The following is a 22,825-nucleotide window of genomic DNA, read 5'->3' on the forward strand; positions in this document are numbered from 1 at the left end:
ACAGCCTCACAGAGAGAGTGGGAGGGAGGGACTGAGAGTCACAGTGAGAAGTACAGAGAGAGATGGGGATGGCGTTAAATGACAGGAGCCTCTCAGCCAGAGAGTAAAACACACAAGGGGGCCAAGAAGCCCGACGAACGGAGACAAATAATCGATGTTAGCTGAGACTCGCTGGCCCGCTACGTTAACCATTTACCCCAGACACAAAGATGAGACAAAGCAGATAGCACGCGACGGTGATCACCCCCTCTCACACACATGTCCACCTCTCTGGCACTCTCACTCTCACACTCACACTCGGTGGAGGCAGCTGCGGATTGTCTTACCTTTGTAGTGACAATGCAGAGGCAGTCCATGGTAGTAAGAACAAACAGGTGGGGTGTATCTCAACCCCCCCACCCCCCACAACAGAGGGCAGAGACCCCGCACCCCTCGCCCCAGCCTGCCCCTCTGCTGGCTCTCACTCGTCCTGCCGTTCCCCCCTTTTCTTCTCCTCCGTCTATCTCTTTTAGGACTGACTGAACCAGCGAGTGAAAGGAAGGATGGAGGGAGGGGGGAACGTAAAGAGGGAGGGGAGGGACACAGGGAGAGAGAGAGAGCAAGAGCGGGAGGGAGGGTGGGCTCGGGATGTGTATGAGAGACGGAGGGAGAGAGAGGGAGAGAGAGAGGGGGAGAGAGAGAGAGGGGGAGATAGAGGGGAGCGTGTCTGTATTTTAAAGCAAGAGGCAGAGAGGAGAGGAGGATGAGAGTGAGAGAAAGGAAAGATGATGACTGTGAAGAGATGGACAGAGGGGAGGAGGAGGAGGAGGAAGGAAGGAAGGAAGGAAGGAAGGAGAGGTGGTACTGGAAAAAAAGAGATTCACTCAGCGAGCGAAAGAGAGTGATAGAGAGAAAGTGAGAGGATTAGACAGTGAAGCAGCCGAGGATAGAGAGAGCTGAGGGAGGGGACAGTGAACGAGAGAGAGAGAGAGAGAGTGTGTGTGGTGTGTGTATGAAGACAGAAGGAATTAGACCGAAAGAAAATGTGTACAGTAGAGGGCGAGAGACGATCCAAATTACAAATGCATTGCAGAAATTACAAAAGATATACAACCAACTGGGTGACATAGAACAAGCCAAACCAAAATAGGAGATCACATGAACTACAGGAAACAAAGAAACTGGGAGAAGAAAGACATGGAGGGGTTTTGGCTTCGGCTTCTGGTGACACTCTGCAGTTGTTGCCTTAGCAATGGTGCAGTTGTTGCCGTGGCAATAGGAGGGGTTGTTGTTGTCATGTGGCCGTTGCCGTGGTGCTGAAGTCTATGTGAAACGGTTGTACTGCATATGGGTCTGCAGGTCTGCAGGTCTGCGCTGTTCGTGAATGTGAATGTGTGTGCGCACAGTTAACAGAATGTTGTCAAGAAATGCTGTAGCAGAAGGTGGTGAAAGGTGAAGGGTGAAGGGTGAAGGGTGAAGCTTTTGTTCAGTGCACTGCAGCAGGATGAGTGGAATCGTGTGTGTGTCTGGAATGGTGGTACGCTTCGACTTTAAGAGCAGGGGCTGCACCACCATTGCCTGCTTTACAGGGTGGGGGCGGGGGGTGGGGGTGTGTGTGAGCTTCCTGTTTTTGCATCATCAGCTGGGTGATTGTACAAAGGCAGAATACCCCCCCCTCCTCATGCGGGAGTAAGGTGCAGCAGGAAAGTGATTCCAAATTATGAACACACACACTTTCTCCCTGGGCTGGAGAGAAGGAGAGCCACAGAGCCAAGCTGCAACTAATACAACACATCCTCACGGACTGACACGTGCATTCGTGGAGTACACCTATTTATATATATAAATACATATATACATACAAACACACACAGTAACACATTAAAAACCACAGAGACGTGTTCTGGGCAATCACCTACCCAGTCACACTATAGAACCTAAAACAAGCTACCTGGACTGGTCTGGACTGGATGCCCTGTGGTAGAAGTCCCGGGGCGCATTTCCCACAAGGACACTCAGAAGAACATGGACCACAACAGATCCGTCCCATATTTGCCTCTGTAGAACATTACCTTGAGAACCTCATAGACTTTTACTTCAATACCAAGATTACCTTGAGAACCTCATTAACTTTTACTTCAATACCAAGATTTTCAGTGATTTCATTTATTTCAGGAAGGTACGTATTCTTGAAAAATGTATGTTTACTTAAACAGTGTTTTAGCCTGGAGAAGACCTGAAAATATCTGGCCTTTTTACTACATTACATTAACACCTAGCGTGGCTTTCAACAGATGGACAATGAGGGGTTAAAGACACACACACACACACACACACACACACACAGAGAGTTAAACACACACACACAATACAAGATACAGCTTAGAATACTTACTGAACATTCATATAAAAAAGCTACAATATTATACCTCAGCAAACCACAAAATATTCATTGTTACAAAATTATATAATGACAGGAAAAGAAGTGTGTGACAAAAAATAATAGCAGATGTTACACACTCACGCACAAAACAGATTACATTCCATTTCTCTGTCTCTCACTTACTCTCTCACATGTATGCACACACACACACACACACTCGCACACAAATGCAGATTTCTGGATGTATCTATGTAAGTGTTCCATCTGCCAAACTACTTGTCTCTACTGCTCATATTCTTCTGGCTATACAGCCGGAGACTAGAGACACACTGAAGACTAGCAGACATAACAGAATGTCTCTAAAAAGAAAGACAGAAACACAGCAGCACAACCAGGCACAAGCATGGAAACGTATTACAGAAACACAACCACTTCCTAACGCTCGGCAGGCAAAACACTCACCTGGAAACGTGTAATCTCCATTCTCTGCTTTCCTTGAGACTTCTCTTCTCGTCTCACGGCTGCCTCAGTCTGCCTGTAAGTAGGCCAAGGACAGGCTCTGGTCGGAATAAATGGGGCCCAGGAGGAACATGTGGACCAGGACGATGCTGCTGAAGGATAGCGTTTATTTTAGACTGTAGGCCAATCTCACAGCCGTGTCTTAAGCTGGGTTATGAAATGACCTCACAACCAGGTGCAGGCATAACTTGGTGGGTTGACTCAAAATGTTGAATCTTTAATGAGGTCATGTGTACAGTTTTAGATTAGGCTACTGTTGATTGTTTTTTGTTTGTTATTTTGCGATTTACCCCCCCCCCCCCCCCCCCCCCCCCCCCCCAGTTTCTGGTCTTCTGGTTTGGGGTTGAGCCTGATAGGAAAACTGCAAACAGTTCAGAGATCTCATTTCATGGAGTATTACACCATCCAGTGGTACAATAACAAACTACAACAAAGTGAGTGAAATCACATAAAGAGGGAGATGAAACCAGAGTTTTGTATTGATAACCCAGCTCAATTTTAGGAGACCACATTGCTCTGATGGTCATCTGCAGGGACATGAGGCTCTACCATGGGAAGGATTCAAGAGCTTCTCCAGTCCCCTCAGCCATCCACATTCCCCTTCATTGTATTTTTAACATTGGGACAGTTTCCCCAATAGTTTTCAGGGCATTTAAAGTGGCAGGCTATGTCCTCAATGTAGATAATTAAAAATAATAAAAACTTTTCAATTAACTTAAACCCAAATAAACTGTCACTTATTTAACGGCATGAAGTCTAGGTATCGTCTCTAGTGATGCTCAGCCAATACAAGCCAATACAGGGTATTGGCCAATACAACCAATACTTCGCTTTGTTTTGAAGCCTTTTCCATTAAGTTTAATCTTCCTCAAATTAGGCATGTCTTTATTTTGTTACTTACAGTGTAATGTCTTTTCAGGCATTTTTTAGATAGAAGCTTGTGAAAATCATCTGTAGATGTAAGTGGCTGACATAATGATGCCTACCTCCAGGATAATGTTTCATATTAATACTTTTTTTTGGCCTTATAATGCCTTCCTTGACTTCTAAAGACACTCCGAACGCAAGGCAAAAGCAAAGCCGATAATAAAGATTGGATGTTAAAAGGATTCTTATGACTGCACACACTGTGATGAAAATGATTAGCCATAAACACCAGTGAAGACAATTGTCCAAATACTTGTGACCTGAAAGAGGGGACTACAAACATTGTTTTATATATGGTGAAACCAAAATGTACACAAATATCCTCAAACAAGAGCTGAGAGTGTAAGTTGAAATATATTTAGTATAGAGCCAAAATACTTTCATCAAACTGCACCAGAACTCATGAAAGGTCCTAATATAGCATTTATTGTTGACCACAAATTTGGAAATTAAATATATATATAGTGATCTCTCCTTGAACTGCCACCTTAACGTGGTGGAGGGGTTTGAGTACCCGAGTGACCCTAGGAGCTATGTTGTCTGGGGCACCTCTACGCACGGCTTGGGCTCTGGAACCACACTCCTTGAGGATGGACTCTTCACCACTCTGGAGTTGCCCATGGTGAGAGGCGGCGGGCTGGTGTGGGTTTGCTTATAGCTCCCCAGCTCTGCCACCATGTGTTGGAGTTTACCCCGGTGAACGAGAGGGTCGTTTCCCTGCGCCTACTGGTCGGGATAGGTCTCTCACTGTTGTTTGTGCCTACGGGCCGAACGGCAGTGCAGAGTACCCGACCTTCTTGGAGTCTCAGGGAGGGGTGCTGGAAAGTGCTCCGACTGGGGACTCTATCGTTCTATTGGGGGACTTCAACGCCCACGTGGGCAACGACAGTGACACCTGGAGGGGCGTGATTGGGAGGAACGGCCCCCCTGATCTGAACCCGAGTGGTGTTCAGTTATTGGACTTCTGTGCTAGTCACAGTTTGTCCATAACGAACACCATGTTCATGCATAAGGGTGTCCATCAGTGCACATGGCACCAGGACACCCTAGGCCGCAGGTCGATGATCGACTTTGTTGTCGTCTCATCTGACCTGCGGCCGTATGTCATGGACACTCGGGTGAAGAGAGGGGCGGAGCTGTCAACTGATCACCACCTGATGGTGAGTTGGATCCGATGGCGGGGGAGGAAGCTGGACAGACTCGGCAGGCCCAAGCGTACTGTAAGGGTTTGCTGGGAACGTCTGGCCAAGGCTCCTGTCAGAGAGATCTTTAAGTCCCACCTCCGGCAGAGCTTCGACTGGATCCCGAGGGAGGCTGGAGATATTGAGTCCGAGTGGACCATGTTCTCCACCGCCATTGTCGAAGCGGCCGCTCGGAGCTGTGGCCGTAAGGTCTCCGGTGCCTGTCGAGGCGGCAATCCCCGAACCCGGTGGTGGACACCGGAATTAAGGGATGCTGTCAAGCTGAAGAAGGAGTCCTATCTGGCCTGGTTGGCTTGTGGGACTCTTGAGGCAGCTGACGGGTACCGACAGACTGCAGCCCGGGTGGTTGTGGAGGCAAAAACTCGGGCCTGGGAGGAGTTCGGTGAGGTCATGGAGAAGGACTATCGGCTGGCCTCGAAGAGATTCTGGCAAACCATCCGGCACCTCAGGAGAGGGAAACAGTGCTCTACCAACGCTGTTTACAGTAGAGGTGGGCAGCTGTTGACCTCAACTGGGGATGTCGTCGGGCGGTGGAAGGAGTACTTCAAGGATCTCCTCAATCCCGCCGTCACGGCTTCCATTGAGGAAGCAGAGGATGAGGGCTCAGAGGTGGACTCGTCCATCACCCGGGCTGAAGTCACAGAGGTGGTTAAGAAACTCCTCGGTGGCAAGGCACCGGGGGTGGATGAGATCCGCCCTGAGTACCTCAAGTCTCTGGATGTTGTGGGGCTGTCTTGGCTGACACGCCTGTGCAACATCGCATGGCAGTCGGGGACAGTGCCTCTGGGATGGCAGACCGGGGTGGTGGTCCCTCTTTTTAAAAAGGGGGACCGGAGGGTGTGTTCCAACTATAGGGGGATCACACTACTCAGCCTCCCCGGGAAAGTCTATGCCAGGGTTCTGGAGAGGAGAATACGGCCGATAGTAGAACCTCGGATTCAGGAGGAACAGTGTGGTTTTCGTCCAGGCCGTGGAACACTGGACCAGCTCTATACTCTCTACAGGGTGATGGAGGGTTCATGGGAGTTTGCCCAACCAATCCACATGTGTTTTGTGGATTTGGAGAAGGCATTCGACTGTGTCCCTCGCGGCATCCTGTGGAGAGTGCTTCGGGAATATTGGGTCCTGGGTCCTTTGCTAAGGGCTGTCAGGTCCCTGTACAACCGAAGCAGGAGCTTGGTCCGCATTGCCGGCAGTAAGTCAGACTTGTTCCCTGTGCATGTTGGACTCCGGCAGGGCTGCCCTTTGTCACCGGTTCTGTTCGTAATTTTTATGGACAGAATTTCTAGGCGCAGCCAGGGGCCGGAGGGTGTCAGGTTTGGGGACCACACGATTTCGTCTCTGCTCTTTGCGGATGATGTTGTCGTGTTGGCCCCTTCAATCCAGGACCTTCAGCACGCACTTGGACAGTTTGCAGCCGAGTGTGAAGTGGTGGGAATGAAAATCAGTACCTCAAAATCGTCGGAAAAGGGTGGCTTGCCCACTTCAGGTTGGTGGAGAGTGCCTGTCTCAAGTGGAGAAGTTTAAGTATCTAGGGGTCCTGTTCACGAGTGAGGGAAGGATGGAACGGGAGATTGACAGACGGATCGGTGCAGCTTCTGCAGTAATGCGGTCGATGTATCGGTCTGTCGTGGTGAAGAAAGAGCTGAGCCGCAAGGCGAAGCTCTCGATTTACCGGTCAATCTACGTTCCTACTCTCACCTATGGTCATGAGCTGTGGGTCATGACCGAAAGGACAAGATCCCGGATACAGGCGGCCGAAATGAGCTTTCTCCGCAGGGTGACTGGGCGATCCCTTAGAGATAGGGTGAGAAGCTCGGTCACCCGGGAGGAGCTCAGAGTAGAGCCACTGCTCCTCCACATCGAGAGGGGTCAGCTGAGGTGGCTTGGGCATCTGTTTCGGATGCCTCCGGAACGCCTTCCTGGGAACGTGTTCCGGTCCCGTCCCACTGGGAGGAGACCCCGGGGAAGACCTAGGACACGCTGGAGGGACTATGTCTCCCGGCTGGCCTGGGAACGCCTCTGTGTCCCCCCGGAAGAGCTGGAGGAAGTGTCTGGGGAGAGGGAAGTCTGGGCATCCCTGCTTAGACTGCTGCCCCCGCGACCCGGCCCCGGATAAGCGGAAGATGATGGTATGGTATGGTATAGTGATCTTTTTTTTTATAGTGATCTTCTCTTAAATAGATTTACTATTACTGGCCTGATTTGAATACTACCTTTAACCAAATCTTAGATTTACGTTTCTATCATTTAGCAAGTACTCTTATCTAGAGCAACTTATAGTTGACACATACTAAACAAGTCAAAACGTAGTTCCAGGACATGACAAATTATGAGGCAAAACAAAACCAACATGGCACCAGAAAAAGTTTATCAGAATTTGAAAAGTGCCAAAATAAACAAATTGCAGTATCTAAAGCAACAGTATGCTTTTCTTAAAATAATATATGCGGATTCCCAAGCCGCTGACTTTAAAGGGACATAATCTCAGGTGGTAGGAAAGTCAGGGGGTGGGCACTTCTAGTCTGACTTCACCAGGCAGTACAAAGGGTGCTGACATGGTACCACTCAGAAGCCTGAGGGAGGGAGAAACTTCCTGGTGTATCTGGGGGTTTGTGCAGCCGGGCTGACCTCACACTGCCCTCCACTGTGGGGACTGACCTGACAGTAGTCTTCAGCCAGCCGCGTGGTCTGGGCCATCATCACCTCAGCAGAAGGCTAGTACTTCCTGGTGGTGATCCCATGACCATACTGGATATTCCTTACATGGAATGACTCAGTCATGTGCCTCTCAGCCCAACCTGCTGATCAAACCTCTGCATGCCGTCCTGGGTTTGTTGGGTCATCAGAGGTCTTGCGAGCAAAATTGCTCTTATTATTGTCCTAAAATGTTTTTTGAGATTGGAAAACACATTGGGAGGAATCCTTGACCATTCCTTTATACAGAAGCTTTCCAGAGCCTTGATATCTTTCATCTGCTCTTTCGGACTGAATTTTGCAATTAGAAATAACAGGTTTTACAATGGATTTTTACTAGGACAAATGTGAAGGCAGTTGCAAAATTAAGATTTCCTTTGACCAAGAGAAACCAAATGTGGGGATACTGGTCTCCCTGGAAGATACACTCACTTACTTTGTGGAAGAGGCAACCAAATTTTAGACACAAATTTCTATGTACTGGGTTATACTCATAATGCCAACAAACCTTAAAAAGGGCCTCAAGAACAGCGGCAGCCAAGTAGCCCCAGTACTTCGCAGATTCACAAACATTATTTTACAGAGGTGTTGTTTTCTGCCAATGTATTCTCATAGAACACCAAAGCCTCCACTGATGCATGAGGCCGAGGGGTTTTGTTTTCAACTCCAGGCATTTACCCTAGTTGGACAACAAGACAATAAAAAGCTCTTCGGCCCAAACATCAGTGGTAGGTTTGGTGTCAAAAACAAAATGCGTAATGAAATTGTTTGATTTGGATTTAAGCTAAAAGAAAAATCTAATCGGCTTAGTTCATGGCCTCAGGAACCTAGTCCCCAGTAGAATCAATAACGAGTAAGACAGCATTTCAATCAATTTATTTATTAACAAACAAAAACGTTTCATAAGAACTAAACCAGCATCTACCTATCTGCTGGTAAGAGTAAACAAATATTAAGCATAAGAACTGAGTAAAGCATAAACAAGATTATGAACTGATTTGAGTTAAAGTGAGCTGGATTAACATTTGATTTACAAACCACTGAGGCCATGTATAGGGTAGATATGATTATTATCTGGCTGCTAACTCCTGTTTAAACACGTGACAAAAAGATCCCAATGAAAGAAAACAATAAAAATACAGTCGTGCGTGAAAATACTGAAAGGAAAAGAACACAATCATAATCATTCCAATTGAAGCCAAATTAAAAACATTGATCGTCCCCTCAATTCATTATAGCTAAGTCCATGTGGGGTCAGTTGTTCTTTAATCCGCTACCAAGAGTTAGAGAGGAGTCGATGTACATGAGACATGAGATCTGCAGGAAATGCACTCGGGACCCAGAGCAGACGCACTAAATCGAACAGCTTCTCCTGGGCAGTCTGTCAGGCCACAGAAACCAAGTGTTCATAAGCAGAACGGTTCTTCTAAAAAGCTTGAGAAATGTCCCTAAATGAGTAGCATTGACAAAACGTGAAAACAACCGTTGGCCATCCTCACAGATGAAAACTATGATATTTTGATGAACCTCGTCTTGACAGAAAACTGTGAAAAATATAGTTCTGGACCGAACAAGAGTTAGAACAGTAGTAAAAAGAGATGGACACATTGCCTGTGCATGAGTTGCTAAAAAGTCCAAAATCAGGATTGAGTTCAAAGCTTTTCCTCTCATTTTCTAGAGTACAGATTTGTGGGTAAAGAAACATTCAGATTATTGTTATATAAAATCCAGTCTCAGATTTTGAAATCCTTGCCTTCAGAACAACAGACCCGCACAAAGTTCTGACCGAGTCTGTCCGGTTTCGACAGATATGCTTAGAGGATGGAGATGAAGGCAGATCTTAGAACGGATGATTTGTTTTGCGTCTCATGGTGGTTTACGTTTTGGCTGCTGCGACACTGATCTTCCAGGACCATTATGTTCCTTTATGAAACAAGTAGATAGGCCTCTGAAAACCTGAGGAAAACATACACATGCGTTTGCTTTAAAAACAGAAAAAAGCAGTCTGGAAGATGAAACAGAACCAGATATGGATTTTGGTAGGGTGACTAACCTTTCGACAAAGTGTTAGGCACCCCGATCAACTCGTAGCTACAGAATCCCACTTCAGATGTCAGATATGTGGAGAAGTCTTCTGGTTTGAGGTGGATGCTTTGGTAATTCTTATAGATGCTCTCCTGTAAAAGAGGCGCTCGTTATCATGTCATCTTGACTGCCGAACTGCCCCAGAGCGAAAAACAGACGAAGGAATATGAAGATATTCTCATTTTCAGCAACGATCTGGGAAAAATTGGCATTAACTGCTTTGCTGAGGGAGAGAACCAAAACACTTTTCTTCACCTTCCTGGCTCAGGGATTTCATCCAGCACCCTTTTGGTTACTGGTCAGATGATCTAACCACTAAGCTACCTGCCACCCCTTTTGTCACTCTGCAAAGAAACGGGTTAAGGGAATAGATTGACCTAGACTGATATTTGAGTGGAATAATATTTACCTTGAGCGGTTTCTGAAGGCCCATTGAGTAATTTTTCACAACATGCCGTTATTCAACTCTATCCCAGCCTGGAATTAGCATTATTAGCATTGTAATTTAAACTGGGAGTCCGAGACATATAAGCTGCATTGCAAGCGGAAAATAACTCAAAAAACACTTTCAACTAAATCAAGCTGCATTTCAAGCAGAAACCTACTGTTTCTTGAGTTAGTTTACGCTTCCATTGCAGCATTTGTTGCTTGGGACACAGTTTCAATTAATGAACAGATTATGCTAATAATGCTAATTCCAGGCTGGGACAGAGGTGAATAACGGCTTGTCATGAAAAATAACTCCATGGGCCATCAAGAACAACTCAGGGTAAGTGTTATTTCATCCAAATATTAATCTAAGTCGATCTATCCCCTTTAAAGGCTGGAGTTCCTGTTATGGCTAATGTCACTATGGCTAACAGACAGCTATTGGCTCAGGCACTCACAGCAACCACACAGCTGGAGTGAATTACACCCCGTTCCCACTCACCGTGAGCCTCTTCCTCTTGCCGTAGGTGATCCAGGGCTGCGGCTCCAGGATGAACAGGCCTCCAGGACGCAGGTGTCGGAAGACCCGGTGGAAGAGGCGCTTCAGCCCGCTGTCTCCCCAGTTCAGGTGCACCCACTTGGTGACGCTGAAGCACAGGATGACGTCATACTCCGGCCGCTGGGTCAACAGCAGAGCATCGCTGTCCAGGACGTAGTTCCCCTGAGGACAGGGACACTGGGAGGTGATTCTCCACCGAGTTTCAATGATCATTCCCCGTATTCATCGGCTCCCTAATATAACGGATGCTGATTATACAAACGGACGCTAATCAAAAGGCTTCACTCACCTTGGCAAAGGAGACATTGGAGGGGAAACTGCCAGGAGGCATGGCGGGGGTTTGGGGAAGCGGAGGGGCTGCTATTGGCCCCCTGGAGAGGCATAAGGAGACGGGGAAGGAGCTGGTCCCCAGTTCAACAGCCGGCTCTGCAGAGTCGTCTTCATCCTCCTCCATCTCCAGGGCCCTTTTCTCCGTGTGACGCGACATAACCACCCCGTCGGCCGTCACCGCGGGGACGCCACCCTCCCTCACCCGTTTCCCTGCATCTCCGTTCTCGGACCTGCCGCTCCCTGTTCCACCCGGTTCGCCCTGTCCTTGGGCCTGCCCGACCGTGCAGGACGGATCCTCCCCGGTCTCCTCCCCCATCTCCTCCCCCATCTCCTCCCGTTTGACGGACTTCTCCTCCTTTTTCTCCTCTTCGGACCCGCCGGTTTTCTTCTCCTCCCCGGCGGCCCTCCGGGCCTCCCGGACCTGCACCTCAGATAGGTAGTGCCTGATGTTCTGGCGGGCCACATGCACCAGACCTCCGTCGATGTCCAGTCCCAGTATGTGGGCAGGCCGCAGCGTCTTAGCGATGCAGAGGGTCAGGTGGCCCGTGTTACAGCCCAGGTCCAGCACGGCTTTACCCTGGAACCACTCCCGGCGGAGACAGCGGAGACGCGGGTCCTCGCCACAACCAGGGTTGCGGTAGCCGTAGTACTTGTTGTAGTTGCCATACTGGAACTTCTTCTTCTGATGGGGCTGCTTGTGCTGGTTCTGGGCGTGCTGGCGGCCACCCGGCACCTGGGACGAGCCCCGGGGGCCGACCACCGGAGTGTGGAAGGACGAATGCGCATTTCTCCCGGGCGCACCCCCGCGGCCCCTCTCCTCGGCCCCCGACCTGACCGCGGGGGCGGACTGTGCTGCGGGGGCCTCCGTCTTACCAGAGTTCCGCCTGCGTTTGCGTTGCCGGCTGCTGAGGTGGTTCAGGCCACCGTGCGCGGTGCCCGAGGGGTCTGCCGGGGCTCGAGGCTGGGTCTGGGGAGTAGATATTGGGAGCGTGGCCTCATCCCTGCTGCAGGAGTGGTTGATCCCAGTGCCTCCCTGCAGCTCCACGGCGGCTTCTTCCTGGACAGAGGCAGACGCCGCACTAGCCGACACCGGGTTCATCCGGGAGGAACCGGTGGTGCTGGTCACTTCGGCACCTCTCTCTGAATCGGACAGGTTCAACCCGGCAACGGTGGACCCCCCGCCTCCTCCGCCTCCATGGTGTCTGTGGCGGTGTCGTCGCCTGCCGCCGCTCTTGAAGGGTGAGACCAGGACACACCTACCTTCCATCTCGCTGTTGAGGTTGAGGGGGTCGGTGATATCCCTGGGAATAAGGATCTCCACCGGGTCATGGTTCTTGGCGGGCAGGGGGGAGGACCGGGGCGTCTCAGCGTTCAGCGCCCTGTTCACGTCCTCGTCCAGCAGGCTGTTGAGATTCAGGGGGTCAAAGATGTTTCCCCCCAGCAGGAAGTTGGTGGGTAGAACCGAGTCACTCTCAGAGTTGGCCCGTCGTCGTCGCTTCCCTGCCGGATGCTTAAACCCAGCGTTAATTGTGCTACGGCGCTTAGAGAGCTTCTGTTGCTGCTGCTGCTGCTGCTGTTGTTGTTGTTGTTTGGGTTGCTGCAAGCCATTTTTAGGGTTAAGGTGTTGTTCAGTTGCCATAGCCTGCTGCCGATCTCTCTCTTGCTGGTCGGTGTGGTGAGTCAAACTTCTCTGTTTGGCTTGGGAACCACTGTCTGGCATGGGGCAGGTAGCAACAACATCAGTGATGTCTGAATTGTCCAGGGCGGCCTCTGGCACTTTTGGGGCATTGTTGAAGCTTCCAGGGCATGCTGAGTGTTGCTGGGGCGGCAGAGGTGGTGCTGGGTCCAATTTGGTACTTTTGGTGGGCACAGGCTCTTTATCAACAGACATCTCTATCACCTTCTACTCAGTACTTTTTGTGCTGACATGGAACCAGTAAACTGAAAACACACAAAAAAGTATTATTACAATGTTCACTGAAATGCATTAATCAAAGGCAACATACCCACAAAATAGTTTTTAAAACATCGCAATTATACTCCGTTGCGGCTTTCCTTGCAATTTAAATAACGAATGATTGCATAGCTGTGTAAGTTGCCAATTTAAGAATTACTGACGTTAACTTTTGATATTGAGCCTGCAAGTCAATCTACGTCCCCAAAATGCATGCAAGACCCCGTACAGTTTAAGTTACAGGAGCCAAACGTTGAGTGAACGACCACAATGAAGACATTGAACCCACCTCAATGCCTGCTGGTACTCGTGAACCCGCTTCCTCAATGGTGTTAGCTAGCTATGAATGCCGATATTTTTCACGAATCCTCCTCTTTACGTGAGTAAATGTTACGAAGTAAGATGCAATATGCGATATAAACTAGCCTTCTAGTAAGAGAATTAAGCAACTGTATGATCATCAACAACAACACAACAGTCCGCTCAGCTCACCGTTCTCCCCGCCTTCGCGTGAAGCTGAACTGTCACTGACACACTCCCTCCCCGAGTTACTGACGTTCCCGCAGCATCAGCTTCGTAGATATCTTGATTGTTCGCTATTATTATTTTCACTGGTTAAAGAAATAAATACTGTGTGGGAGACAAGCCTCTCCAAAACTAAGAAAATAACCACTGTGGTCGTTCTGTGTGAATTTGTGTATGATTGTGAGGTCGCTCGCAGTTTAGACTCCAAACTCGGGGCGCTAACTTCTAGCTCAACAGCTCTATCTCAGGTTGGGTTCCAATGATTGTTTTATCCTTTGCTAAAAGCCAACACACTCAGATAGACATGCCTTTGAACCAATGAGATGACGATTTTCATGTCGTCCTTGTGAAATAGACCAATTATAATGCAAGAATGGATTGGGCAGTTCACCTCGACCTAGTTTTTCCACACATAGGTATAACATAATTTGCCTGTCTGAAATATAATTTGTTTTCCCCCGCCATTTGGGAAAATTATACATTTCAAATGTTTTGTGTACGTAGAATGGCCGTGATTTAAGTACAAAAAATTTACATTTAGGTCATTGAGTACAAGCAAAAAAGAACAACATAGACTAGATTACAACGCTTCGACCCCGCCCCCTCTCTTTCTCAGACATGTGGTAGGGCAGCATGAAGTGGCTACTTGTTAATGGGATTTGTAGTTTTTTTTAATCAAAAATGTTCAGGATCTTCCGCTGCGAAACTTGAAGAGGTTAATTGTAAATTGTATTGTTGATTAGAAATAGGTTGGAAATTGTTTTGAATAAATCTGATTCAAGCATTGGCTAAATGCTTGTAGCCAATGAGTAAGCATTTATTGACCCCTGGTTTGGGTATTTTAAAAGTTATTTTGTCTGTATGCAGACAGGCATCTAAAATCAGTAGGCTAAGGTTGTGGTAATGTTCACTGTAAATAAATAAATTACAGGTTGTGGACGTCGACTTTAACAACCTTTAAAACATCCAGAGCTAGAGCGGTAGCGCATAATATGTGATCATCATTTTGGTGAATATTCAGTAAAAGTTCTAATGTATTATTATTTTTTTTTTTTATCAGTTTAGATTATTGGACATGTTCCAGTAAAGAGGCTACATAGCACTACCAATAATGACAGACAGAAATCAAGCAGAAAATGAGACAGGTTAGTAAAATATGAATTTAATTACAAAACTTTATACATGATAACATATAAATATATCTACAATGTTTTGCATGTTTTATAATTTAGGAAAGCATATTAGACAGGGAATAACTGCATAGGAATGTTAAAGAAGAACTCCATTGTCCAAGACAATGAAAATAGAGATGAGCTCCAGGCAGTCAACCCAGTAAGCTCTTTAGAAACCTTTAGTAAAACAAAAATAATTCAGTGTGTTGACAGGCCTTTTAAAGTGACAGTGAAAAGTTTTCAGAAAACATTTGATAGTCTTGGACCTCAACCATGGTTTTCTCCTAGTCGGCCCACACTAAACATGCATAAATATGAACGTTCCTGAACGTCCTGAATGTGTGTGATGATGATCTGGATGGGCATGTCTTCTCAGAACTCAGATTGTGGAGACTTGTATGTCCTGGGTCCATCTCCATCACCATTGTCTAGATTTCAGGACCAGGGCCTCCATACTGTCTGGGGCTGGATCTGAAATAGTGACCGCCTCAGAGTCCTTATTGGGGCATCGGGCAAAGGGCCAAAGGGACGGAGAGGTGTGGGGGTACTAGACACCAAGGGAGGATGGGATGGTACCAGAGGCCCCACAGCCTGAGATGTATTGTGACAAGAGGATGACAAGGAATCTGAGGAAAGCTGAGAGGGGGAGGAAGGGAAGGGGAAGTGGCATGGCAAGGAGAGGAATGGAGGGGTGCTGGTGAAAGGTGACAAGGAACTTGAGTAACAGGGGGAGGGTGGGGGGGAGAGGGAGTAAGGGGGAGATGGGTATGGGGGTGAGAGGTGTTGAGTATGTGTTGCTGGGTGGTGGTGGTGGAGCACAAAGGTGTTGGGATAGATGGGAAGAGAGGTGTTGATGTAGGGGAACGTGGCCTCCCTGCTGGCTCGTTGATGACCCGTCACTGTGCTGTCCTTCCTGTTCGGGCCTCTGCTCATGAAGCATGGTCCTTCTGCTGTAAGCCCCCAAGGCTGGAGGTCCAGGGGAAAGGCCGGGCTCTGCACCCTCCCCTGAGAGAAGGCACTGTGGGTATCCAGGTGGTCCCTCATTTCCTGGACAAAGCTCTCTCTCTGGGAGGGGTCCACGCTGTCTATGTAGTTGTCCAGTCGAGAGATGCATTCTCTGAAACCTGCACTGTATATAGGGTTGTGTAGGGGCTGTGTGTTCTCCTGTATGGTGCTTATATTCTGGGAGGTCACAGTGCTAGTTACTGGAGCCGAGGACTCTTTCATTATATTTTCTGTGAGGGTTAGTGTTGGTCATTAGAGAGTCAGACAGTATAAGAAGAAAATTAGGAAAAGAAAAAAGGGCAGAAAGAGAAAAAAGCGAAATGTGAAGATGAGAGCATAAGAAAATATCATGATTAAATAGATGATGAATATGGAGAAAACCCAAACAGAGAGAAAGAGGACAGTATGAGGAATCAGGGTGTCAATCATTAGTTTATGTATTTGTAGGTGTTTGTAGATTAGTTGCCAAGGGAATAAATAAGGAGGTTTTGGGGAGAGAAAAATAAATTATTATTAGCACTCACAGTCTTATTTCACTTAAATGAATTACATCAGATAAAAATAATAGGGGGAAACTAATACAATTTTCGATTGATAGATACCTTTGCTGTCCTTTCCATTTGCTTTTCTTCTTATATAATCAACAGTCAACTCTAAAATTTCAGCTTTTTCCAATTTTGGATTTTTTAGCCTCTGTGAGAGAAAAAAAAATCCTAGTCAATATGACATTACGCACAACCATCACGTACAACAGTTTACATTAGTTTTTAAGGTATTCATTTTGGTATGAGTCAGAAGGATATGTATGATTTAATACTATACTAAGACAAATATACTCGGTAAAAAAATTAAAAACGTTGGTTTTTAATTCCATGTAGTAATGATGTGCGTGAAAACTCTACCTTTGGCGCAACATACTTTTTTCATTGCATTGCATGGGATTGGTTTGCGTGCCCACTGTTTGAAATGTAATGGATTACGTTTACAAGGCCTACAAAATATGTGTTTATCTCAACTCACCATGTCAGAAGTGTTCCTTAGCAGAATAGTCCGTAGCTCATCCAAGCGTTGATTAATCCTGTCACGCCTCTTCTTTTCAATCACGGGTTTGAGAACCTAGTAAATCTTCATGATCAGTAATTGCAGCTGATCCTAATCCAAAATGAACTCCTATACTTTATATATATATTTTGATAATATATATATATTTGAGTTATTTTTAATAATATTTGTATATATATAATACATAAACATATACACACACACACATATACATATATATATATACACACACACACATATATATATAAGCAAGATCTGAACTTACCCTCTTTATGGCTTTACGATTATTCATGTTTTATCCCTCCAACTTCTGCGATGAAGTAGGCCTGTATGAATGAAGAATGCTTCTCCAAATAGAAAACGATAAATGCATCCAATCCGGTCAAGGAAGCTGAAGAGAAAGTATCCACACCCACCAACGTGTTTGGTTTAATAGCTAAGGCCGCATGGCTATTTATAAGGTCAAGCAGAACAATTGTCATTGGTTGAATAGGTGACAGTGACGTTTTCACCGTAAGCATACTGTCCTCATGCCTTCTTGAAACTTCCCAAGTTGATTGTGTTCAAAGATTAGGGTAAAACAAAGACAAATTAGTTAATATTTTTGTCTGGATTTTTTTCCTACTTTAGTTTATCTCAATTTCAATAAAACTTTTTTGGAATAGTCTAAAAACAGATAATTTTAATAAAGTATAGCATAATCATTTAGAATCAGCATAGTCCATAGAGTGTGTATATATATATACACTCTATTTTTCTATAGTTATATATATTGTATATGCATATTTGATATTGATAAATGATATACATCTATGTTTTGTTTATTGACCCCTGAGATGTCCCCAGAGGTGTCCCTCGTGAGGCAACCAAATACGTAGAGTATGTTATTGTTTGGGAATGCCAGGGTATGCATTCTCTGAACTTTATTTAGCTTTCACAATAATGCGTTTATAACATTATTGGCGCAATTGGCCTGTAAATAAGTGATCGTTTTATGTAGGATCAATTTGGTACAAAATGTATCTATGGGGATTGGTGGGTGTATCTTCAGAACCTATGCATCGAAAGGATTTTCTCGTGGGAACAGAAAAATACTTTTGCTGAAAAAGTGTCAGAATGAACACCATCAGACCAACTCGAACACACTCGTCTTTATGATGTATACAATACATGCAAGTGCCAATTTACGCATGGATGACAACCGTCGCACCTTGTCTGAGCGTGCCACAGTGACCTTACCATTTGCTCTACAAGGGAAGGTTAGATAGCTCTGTTAATCAACACGAAATACACAAACGAGCCATGTGAATCTAAATGTGGCTTTACCGTAAATAGAGCATAAGGCATTCGATGGTTAAGTCCATGCGTAAAAGAGGCCATTGCAGCTAACCTATAAATGCACGTACACACATTAAGCGAGAGACGGAGAGAAATTGGAGCTAGAAGAGACTTGGCATAAACGTAATAATTAAATTACTGCACGGCGCACTTCAGATGAGTAGGTATTTTCTAACAAAAATATGCTATAACGCCCAAAATGTCCCTATAAGATCCTGCTAGTTCGTGCTTGGTCCTGCCCCATCCAGTTCAGCATTGCCGACCTCTGTATTGTAAACGTCATAAATATTGTGGGCTATTTTGGTTTGGTTATTGCCTAGACTTATTTGGAAATACCCTGTGTGAAGGTTAAATAAACATATAAGCAAAAACGCTTTGAGTTAAATTGAAATCAAACGGGACTAGATAGAATATTTCAAGTTCAAATACATCAAACACCTTGTGTGAAATTCTGTTAAAGCGTTTGTCGACGCTTTATCGGGGTGAATCGCTGGGAAAATGTCCCCAATCTCTCTCTCATGGAGCAAGGTTGGAGCTCTGGTTTATTGCCTGTTAGAATTTGTACATTTTTCAGCAGGTTGACATCAAAGTAGTGCCGCTAACTTTCTGGAGGGTGTGTTTTTTCCCAGAGGCACACGTCGACCCCGTACTGACACCTTAATAAAAACGACCTGACTAAAATCACAGTTTCGATGAATATATCCATTTAGATTAAAGCTGAAATATCATACTGAGATTTGCGAAATGACTTTTTCTTATCATTTAGTAAGTTATGTGAATCTGGGGGTAGAGGGTCACATTTCATATCAATGTCAAAATTTTAAATTGTGTTTCACCCAAACGTGCGGGTGTTGTTGTAGTTATCACAACGCGTGCCCGAGGCCAGTGGGATATCCCTTTGATCCAGGCTAAAGCACAAAATGGTTGTGAGAGAAACCTATGGTAGCCTACAATGTCATCACCATTATATTTCAGACTAGATGTACTCTATACCATGAAGTTACATCATTAAATATGCTTTCAATTACGGCATATTTTAAGAAATGTATAGGCCAAACGTACTCATAGATGGGCCATTGGCACCCCAGCCGTCTTTGTTGTTGTGGCTAACATCTTCTTGTAATATCGCAAATGAACGTAGCATTTTAACTGTTATGGATACCATATTTAAGATATCTTACATAATCAATATATTGCTTAATCAATATATTGTGTATACCTACCGATTGCATGTGGTCCAATGCTAAAATATTTGACAGTCTTAGGTTTCTGTTAATTGATGTGACCTTTCAGATTCTACTGGGAATATGTCCCTCAGTCCTTTCCCCTGGGAAACTATAGAAATAACACGTTGGTTTGTGAGCCTACTTGTTAGAAGTTGTACATAATTTAGAAGACAATGAGGTGTTGTCATGGGGTGCGATCGTTCCCACAGCACATGTTCACCTAAACATAACGTTAAAATGTTACGCAGTCTAGAAAGCTGTAGCTTAATATTTTAACAGAGTTAGCAACTGAATTTAGTCAATATTCATCCTGTCTGAATGTATAAAAATAAAAATAAAGCAACGATTCCATCTGTGAACAGTGCCAAATTGGAAAGTCCAATTGGCCTAGCATTTGTTGCAGCGTGTGCTGTGGAGACTGATAGTCACCCCTCACCAAACACCTAATGTGTCGCTTTATTTTAACCCACACCTCTCCCGCAGTACACAACGCATTTGTCTTTTATGAACACGTGCCATGGTTGGGGAGGTGAGCGGAACGCACTATAACACCGTATTATCTAAATTGCATTTGCTTTGGTGGATAAAAATGTACGCTGATTTCAATGAAAGATAGATCGGTTAACATTTATAATATTCGATACGTAACGATACGTAATAAATAACCAACTATTATAAGCAAGGACAGTGTCCTCGTTCTTCTTTAAAATGTATGTTACGTCTCGAGACCAAGCCTCTGTAACAAAGTTTAATTCGAGTTGCGACCGCCATTTTATGTCCTAAATATTATAAGTGGATTGCTAGAATTGGATTAATGTATATTTGCTTGGTTATTAGGTACACATTGTCAAGCATGTCAATAATCACAGCGTGCAATGCATGTTTTGCGCTTTATATGGACTGGAAAAAAATAGAATAGCATATATTGCTATGTTACGCCTGTATTTTAGTACGTTGACCAAATTGTCTTTGCTCTTTCCTGATGTGACAGTCTGGGAAAATGTGGTAGAGCCGTTTCCCTTGGGAAAGGTTTAGAATTGACACATCACTTAATTGTTTATTACCTGTTAGAACGTGTACATAATTTAGCGCAGACGTGGATCGCCACTGGAGGTGCGATGGTTCCCATGAAACAGGTATTAGGGCAAATGAAAATGATCGAGTAAATTAATTTATTTACCACACTGTTAACTGCGTATGGGAAGGCTATATCATCAGCTTTTCTGTATAAATGATTTAGAAAAACAAGTTGGGTCTGTGCGTAAAAACGTTGTGCCAGTTGGAATGTGCCATTTGTGGTTAAACGTGTGCCTGTCTGTGTTTGAGAGGTGGAGGTGTCGTTGTTCTTTCATATTTAAATCCGTGTCACACAGATGGACTTTTGCCAACACCTTGCTTGTCATTACAATAAGCGTGCCGTTTGTCAGTAATTTCGTACACGTGCCAACCCAAAATGCCGTGTGGCAACGGATGGGATGATATAGTTAAGACTGTGAGGTCCTTATGACCCTTTGATCCTTATGTTGTAAACCTGGGGAAAGCTTAAGAACTCGTTTTAAAATAAATCGAGTGCTTACCTTATAGATTTTATAACCATCTTGTCAATGTGACCAGTACCAAACCAAAATAATTACTTAGAATTAAGTACGTTTTTATTTCTTATGACTGCATATATAACACTATATATGCTCATAAATAAAATAAATATATGCATATATACAATTTGTTTATTGCCTATGAATTTGTCTTCTGAATACTCAGTTGCCTGAAGCAGACGCATCTGGTTCGGATTGGCTATCCGATGGCGATGGGAGGAGTCGAAAGTCACGACTACGACTTACAAACTGAAGTCTGGTAGAGACAGAAATCTCAGAGAGACTATCCTATCTTAGTTACATATCTTAGAGAAACACCACTGCCCTTCTCGATCACGGCCCTTAATTTACATCCAGTTAATTACACACAGCATAAACTTGTGGATTACTACAAAACAGGAAACAATTTAACGGAAAGTGTATACGAGAAAATGAACAGAAAGGTAAGAAACAATTAACCACTATAAATTAATTATAATGTCTGAGAATTATAAGATGATAACCTTAACCTTACATTTTATGTTTTGTCAGGGTAAATGGATACTTAATGAATTACGTTTGAAATATGAGGATACATTTAACTGAAATAGTGGGATTTTAGACACTAATCTGGCCTCCCACATGGTCTCCTTTCACCTTTCTCTTAGCTCCTCAAGCCCCAGGTGGAGAAACGTCGGAGAGAGAGAATTAACCAAAGCCTGGAGAGCCTGAGAACATTGTTGCTGCTGAAACCACATCAGGTACAGTATACATTCATCTCTGATATGACTCTACTCTAAACGCAGGTGTCATCTCCTCTGACAAATGTAGCATGGTTGTACATTTTTAACCCGCCCTCTCTCTTCAAAAGGTGGTGACTCGGCGAAGATTGGAGAAATCTGAGATCCTGGAGCAGACAGTTCTCTTTCTCCAGGACACTGGTGACAGAAACAGGAAGAAAGCTGAAGGTGGAGAACAACAAAGTCCCTTCTATGATGGTTTCTCAGCTTGCCAGCAGAGAGCTGTAAATTTCCTGGGTCATGAAAGAGAGGGGCTGGGACTGGAGGCAGCACTGAACAATATTTTCTCTGCTTGTCTGAACAGCAATGCTTGTTTGAGCAACAAAGTCCCAGCTAAAGTCCACCCTTCTAGCTCGTCGCCCAGAACACTAGTCCACCAGTCCTCACGCCTGATGACAACACAGGAGTTCTACACCAGACCGCAGCTTTGTGGAGTCAGTGGAAATACGTCTCATTCTCACAGAGCTCCACTCCGACATGGAATTCACAACGCTCCTCAGCAGACCTACAGAGACACTGACAAAGAAGTCCATTCCCAGAACGTCTCAACCAGTCACTCTGTGTGGAGGCCGTGGCCCTGATTTACCACAGGAGCCTGAACTGGGATACTGAACTGTAAACTGTAATTCATACGAACTGATAATGAGGATGACACATCCTTTGTTGCTAAGATTGATAATATGGAGTCATTAATTTATGCAGTGTTGTGAACACTAAACTCATGTAGTCCATATTTTAAGTGAAACAGAAATGTTCTGTTGAGCGCAAATATATTATCTGTAAATATTGTACAATTACTCTGATTCCGCCATCGCAACATTACCTCTTTAGAGGCACCATATTTGCTGTGATGTAAACGTTTTTTTAGCTCGACATTCAATACTAGCAGGTATAATCTGTAAAAAAAATACTATTACTCTGACTTCACTATCACAAAGCTATTCTATGTAACTTGTAATATACAAGCTGTAACCGCCTCGTCTAATTTTGCACATTAATTTATTCTGGGACTATCTTATTTTTATGAGCCTATAAAGGCCGTATTTTTTCAATAAAAAC

General features: G+C 45.0%; 3 protein-coding genes across 4 annotated transcripts in view; all 3 read right to left on the bottom strand.

Annotated features, from left to right (window-relative positions):
- LOC105010827 (disks large homolog 4) overlaps positions 1 to 427 on the bottom strand; it is a 72,706-nt gene extending 72,279 nt beyond the window's left edge. Inside the window, exon 1 of the mRNA XM_020048627.3 lies at positions 327 to 427. Coding sequence (XP_019904186.1) covers positions 327 to 356 — 30 coding nt within the window. The 5' untranslated portion in view covers positions 357 to 427. The remainder of the gene's footprint in view (positions 1 to 326) is intronic.
- Positions 428 to 8,583: 8,156 nt separating this feature from the next.
- On the bottom strand, positions 8,584 to 13,857 carry mepce (methylphosphate capping enzyme). 2 transcript variants are annotated; one of them, XM_010870463.5, is made up of 5 exons: positions 13,557 to 13,857; positions 11,070 to 13,051; positions 10,724 to 10,942; positions 9,761 to 9,884; positions 8,584 to 9,663 (listed from the first exon to the last, which is right to left on the bottom strand). In XM_010870463.5, the coding sequence occupies exons 2-5, from the start codon at positions 12,999 to 13,001 to the stop codon at positions 9,623 to 9,625; spliced, it is 2,316 nt and encodes a 771-aa protein (XP_010868765.2). In that variant the 5' UTR covers positions 13,002 to 13,051; positions 13,557 to 13,857; the 3' UTR covers positions 8,584 to 9,622. The 2 variants fall into 2 exon arrangements, with proteins under 2 accessions (XP_010868765.2, XP_010868766.2); XM_010870464.5 differs by lacking the exon at positions 13,557 to 13,857 and adding an exon at positions 13,354 to 13,550.
- A 1,339-nt stretch (positions 13,858 to 15,196) lies between these two features.
- On the bottom strand, positions 15,197 to 17,120 carry her1 (hairy-related 1). Its single transcript, XM_010870518.2, has 4 exons — positions 17,094 to 17,120; positions 16,787 to 16,882; positions 16,369 to 16,459; positions 15,197 to 15,996 (listed from the first exon to the last, which is right to left on the bottom strand). Exons 1-4 carry the CDS (start codon positions 17,118 to 17,120, stop codon positions 15,197 to 15,199), a joined length of 1,014 nt encoding a protein of 337 aa, XP_010868820.2.
- Positions 17,121 to 22,825: the final 5,705 nt, after the last annotated feature.

The sequence above is a fragment of the Esox lucius genome, chromosome 7 (genome assembly GCF_011004845.1).
Source record: "Esox lucius isolate fEsoLuc1 chromosome 7, fEsoLuc1.pri, whole genome shotgun sequence".
Taxonomy (NCBI): domain Eukaryota; kingdom Metazoa; phylum Chordata; class Actinopteri; order Esociformes; family Esocidae; genus Esox; species Esox lucius.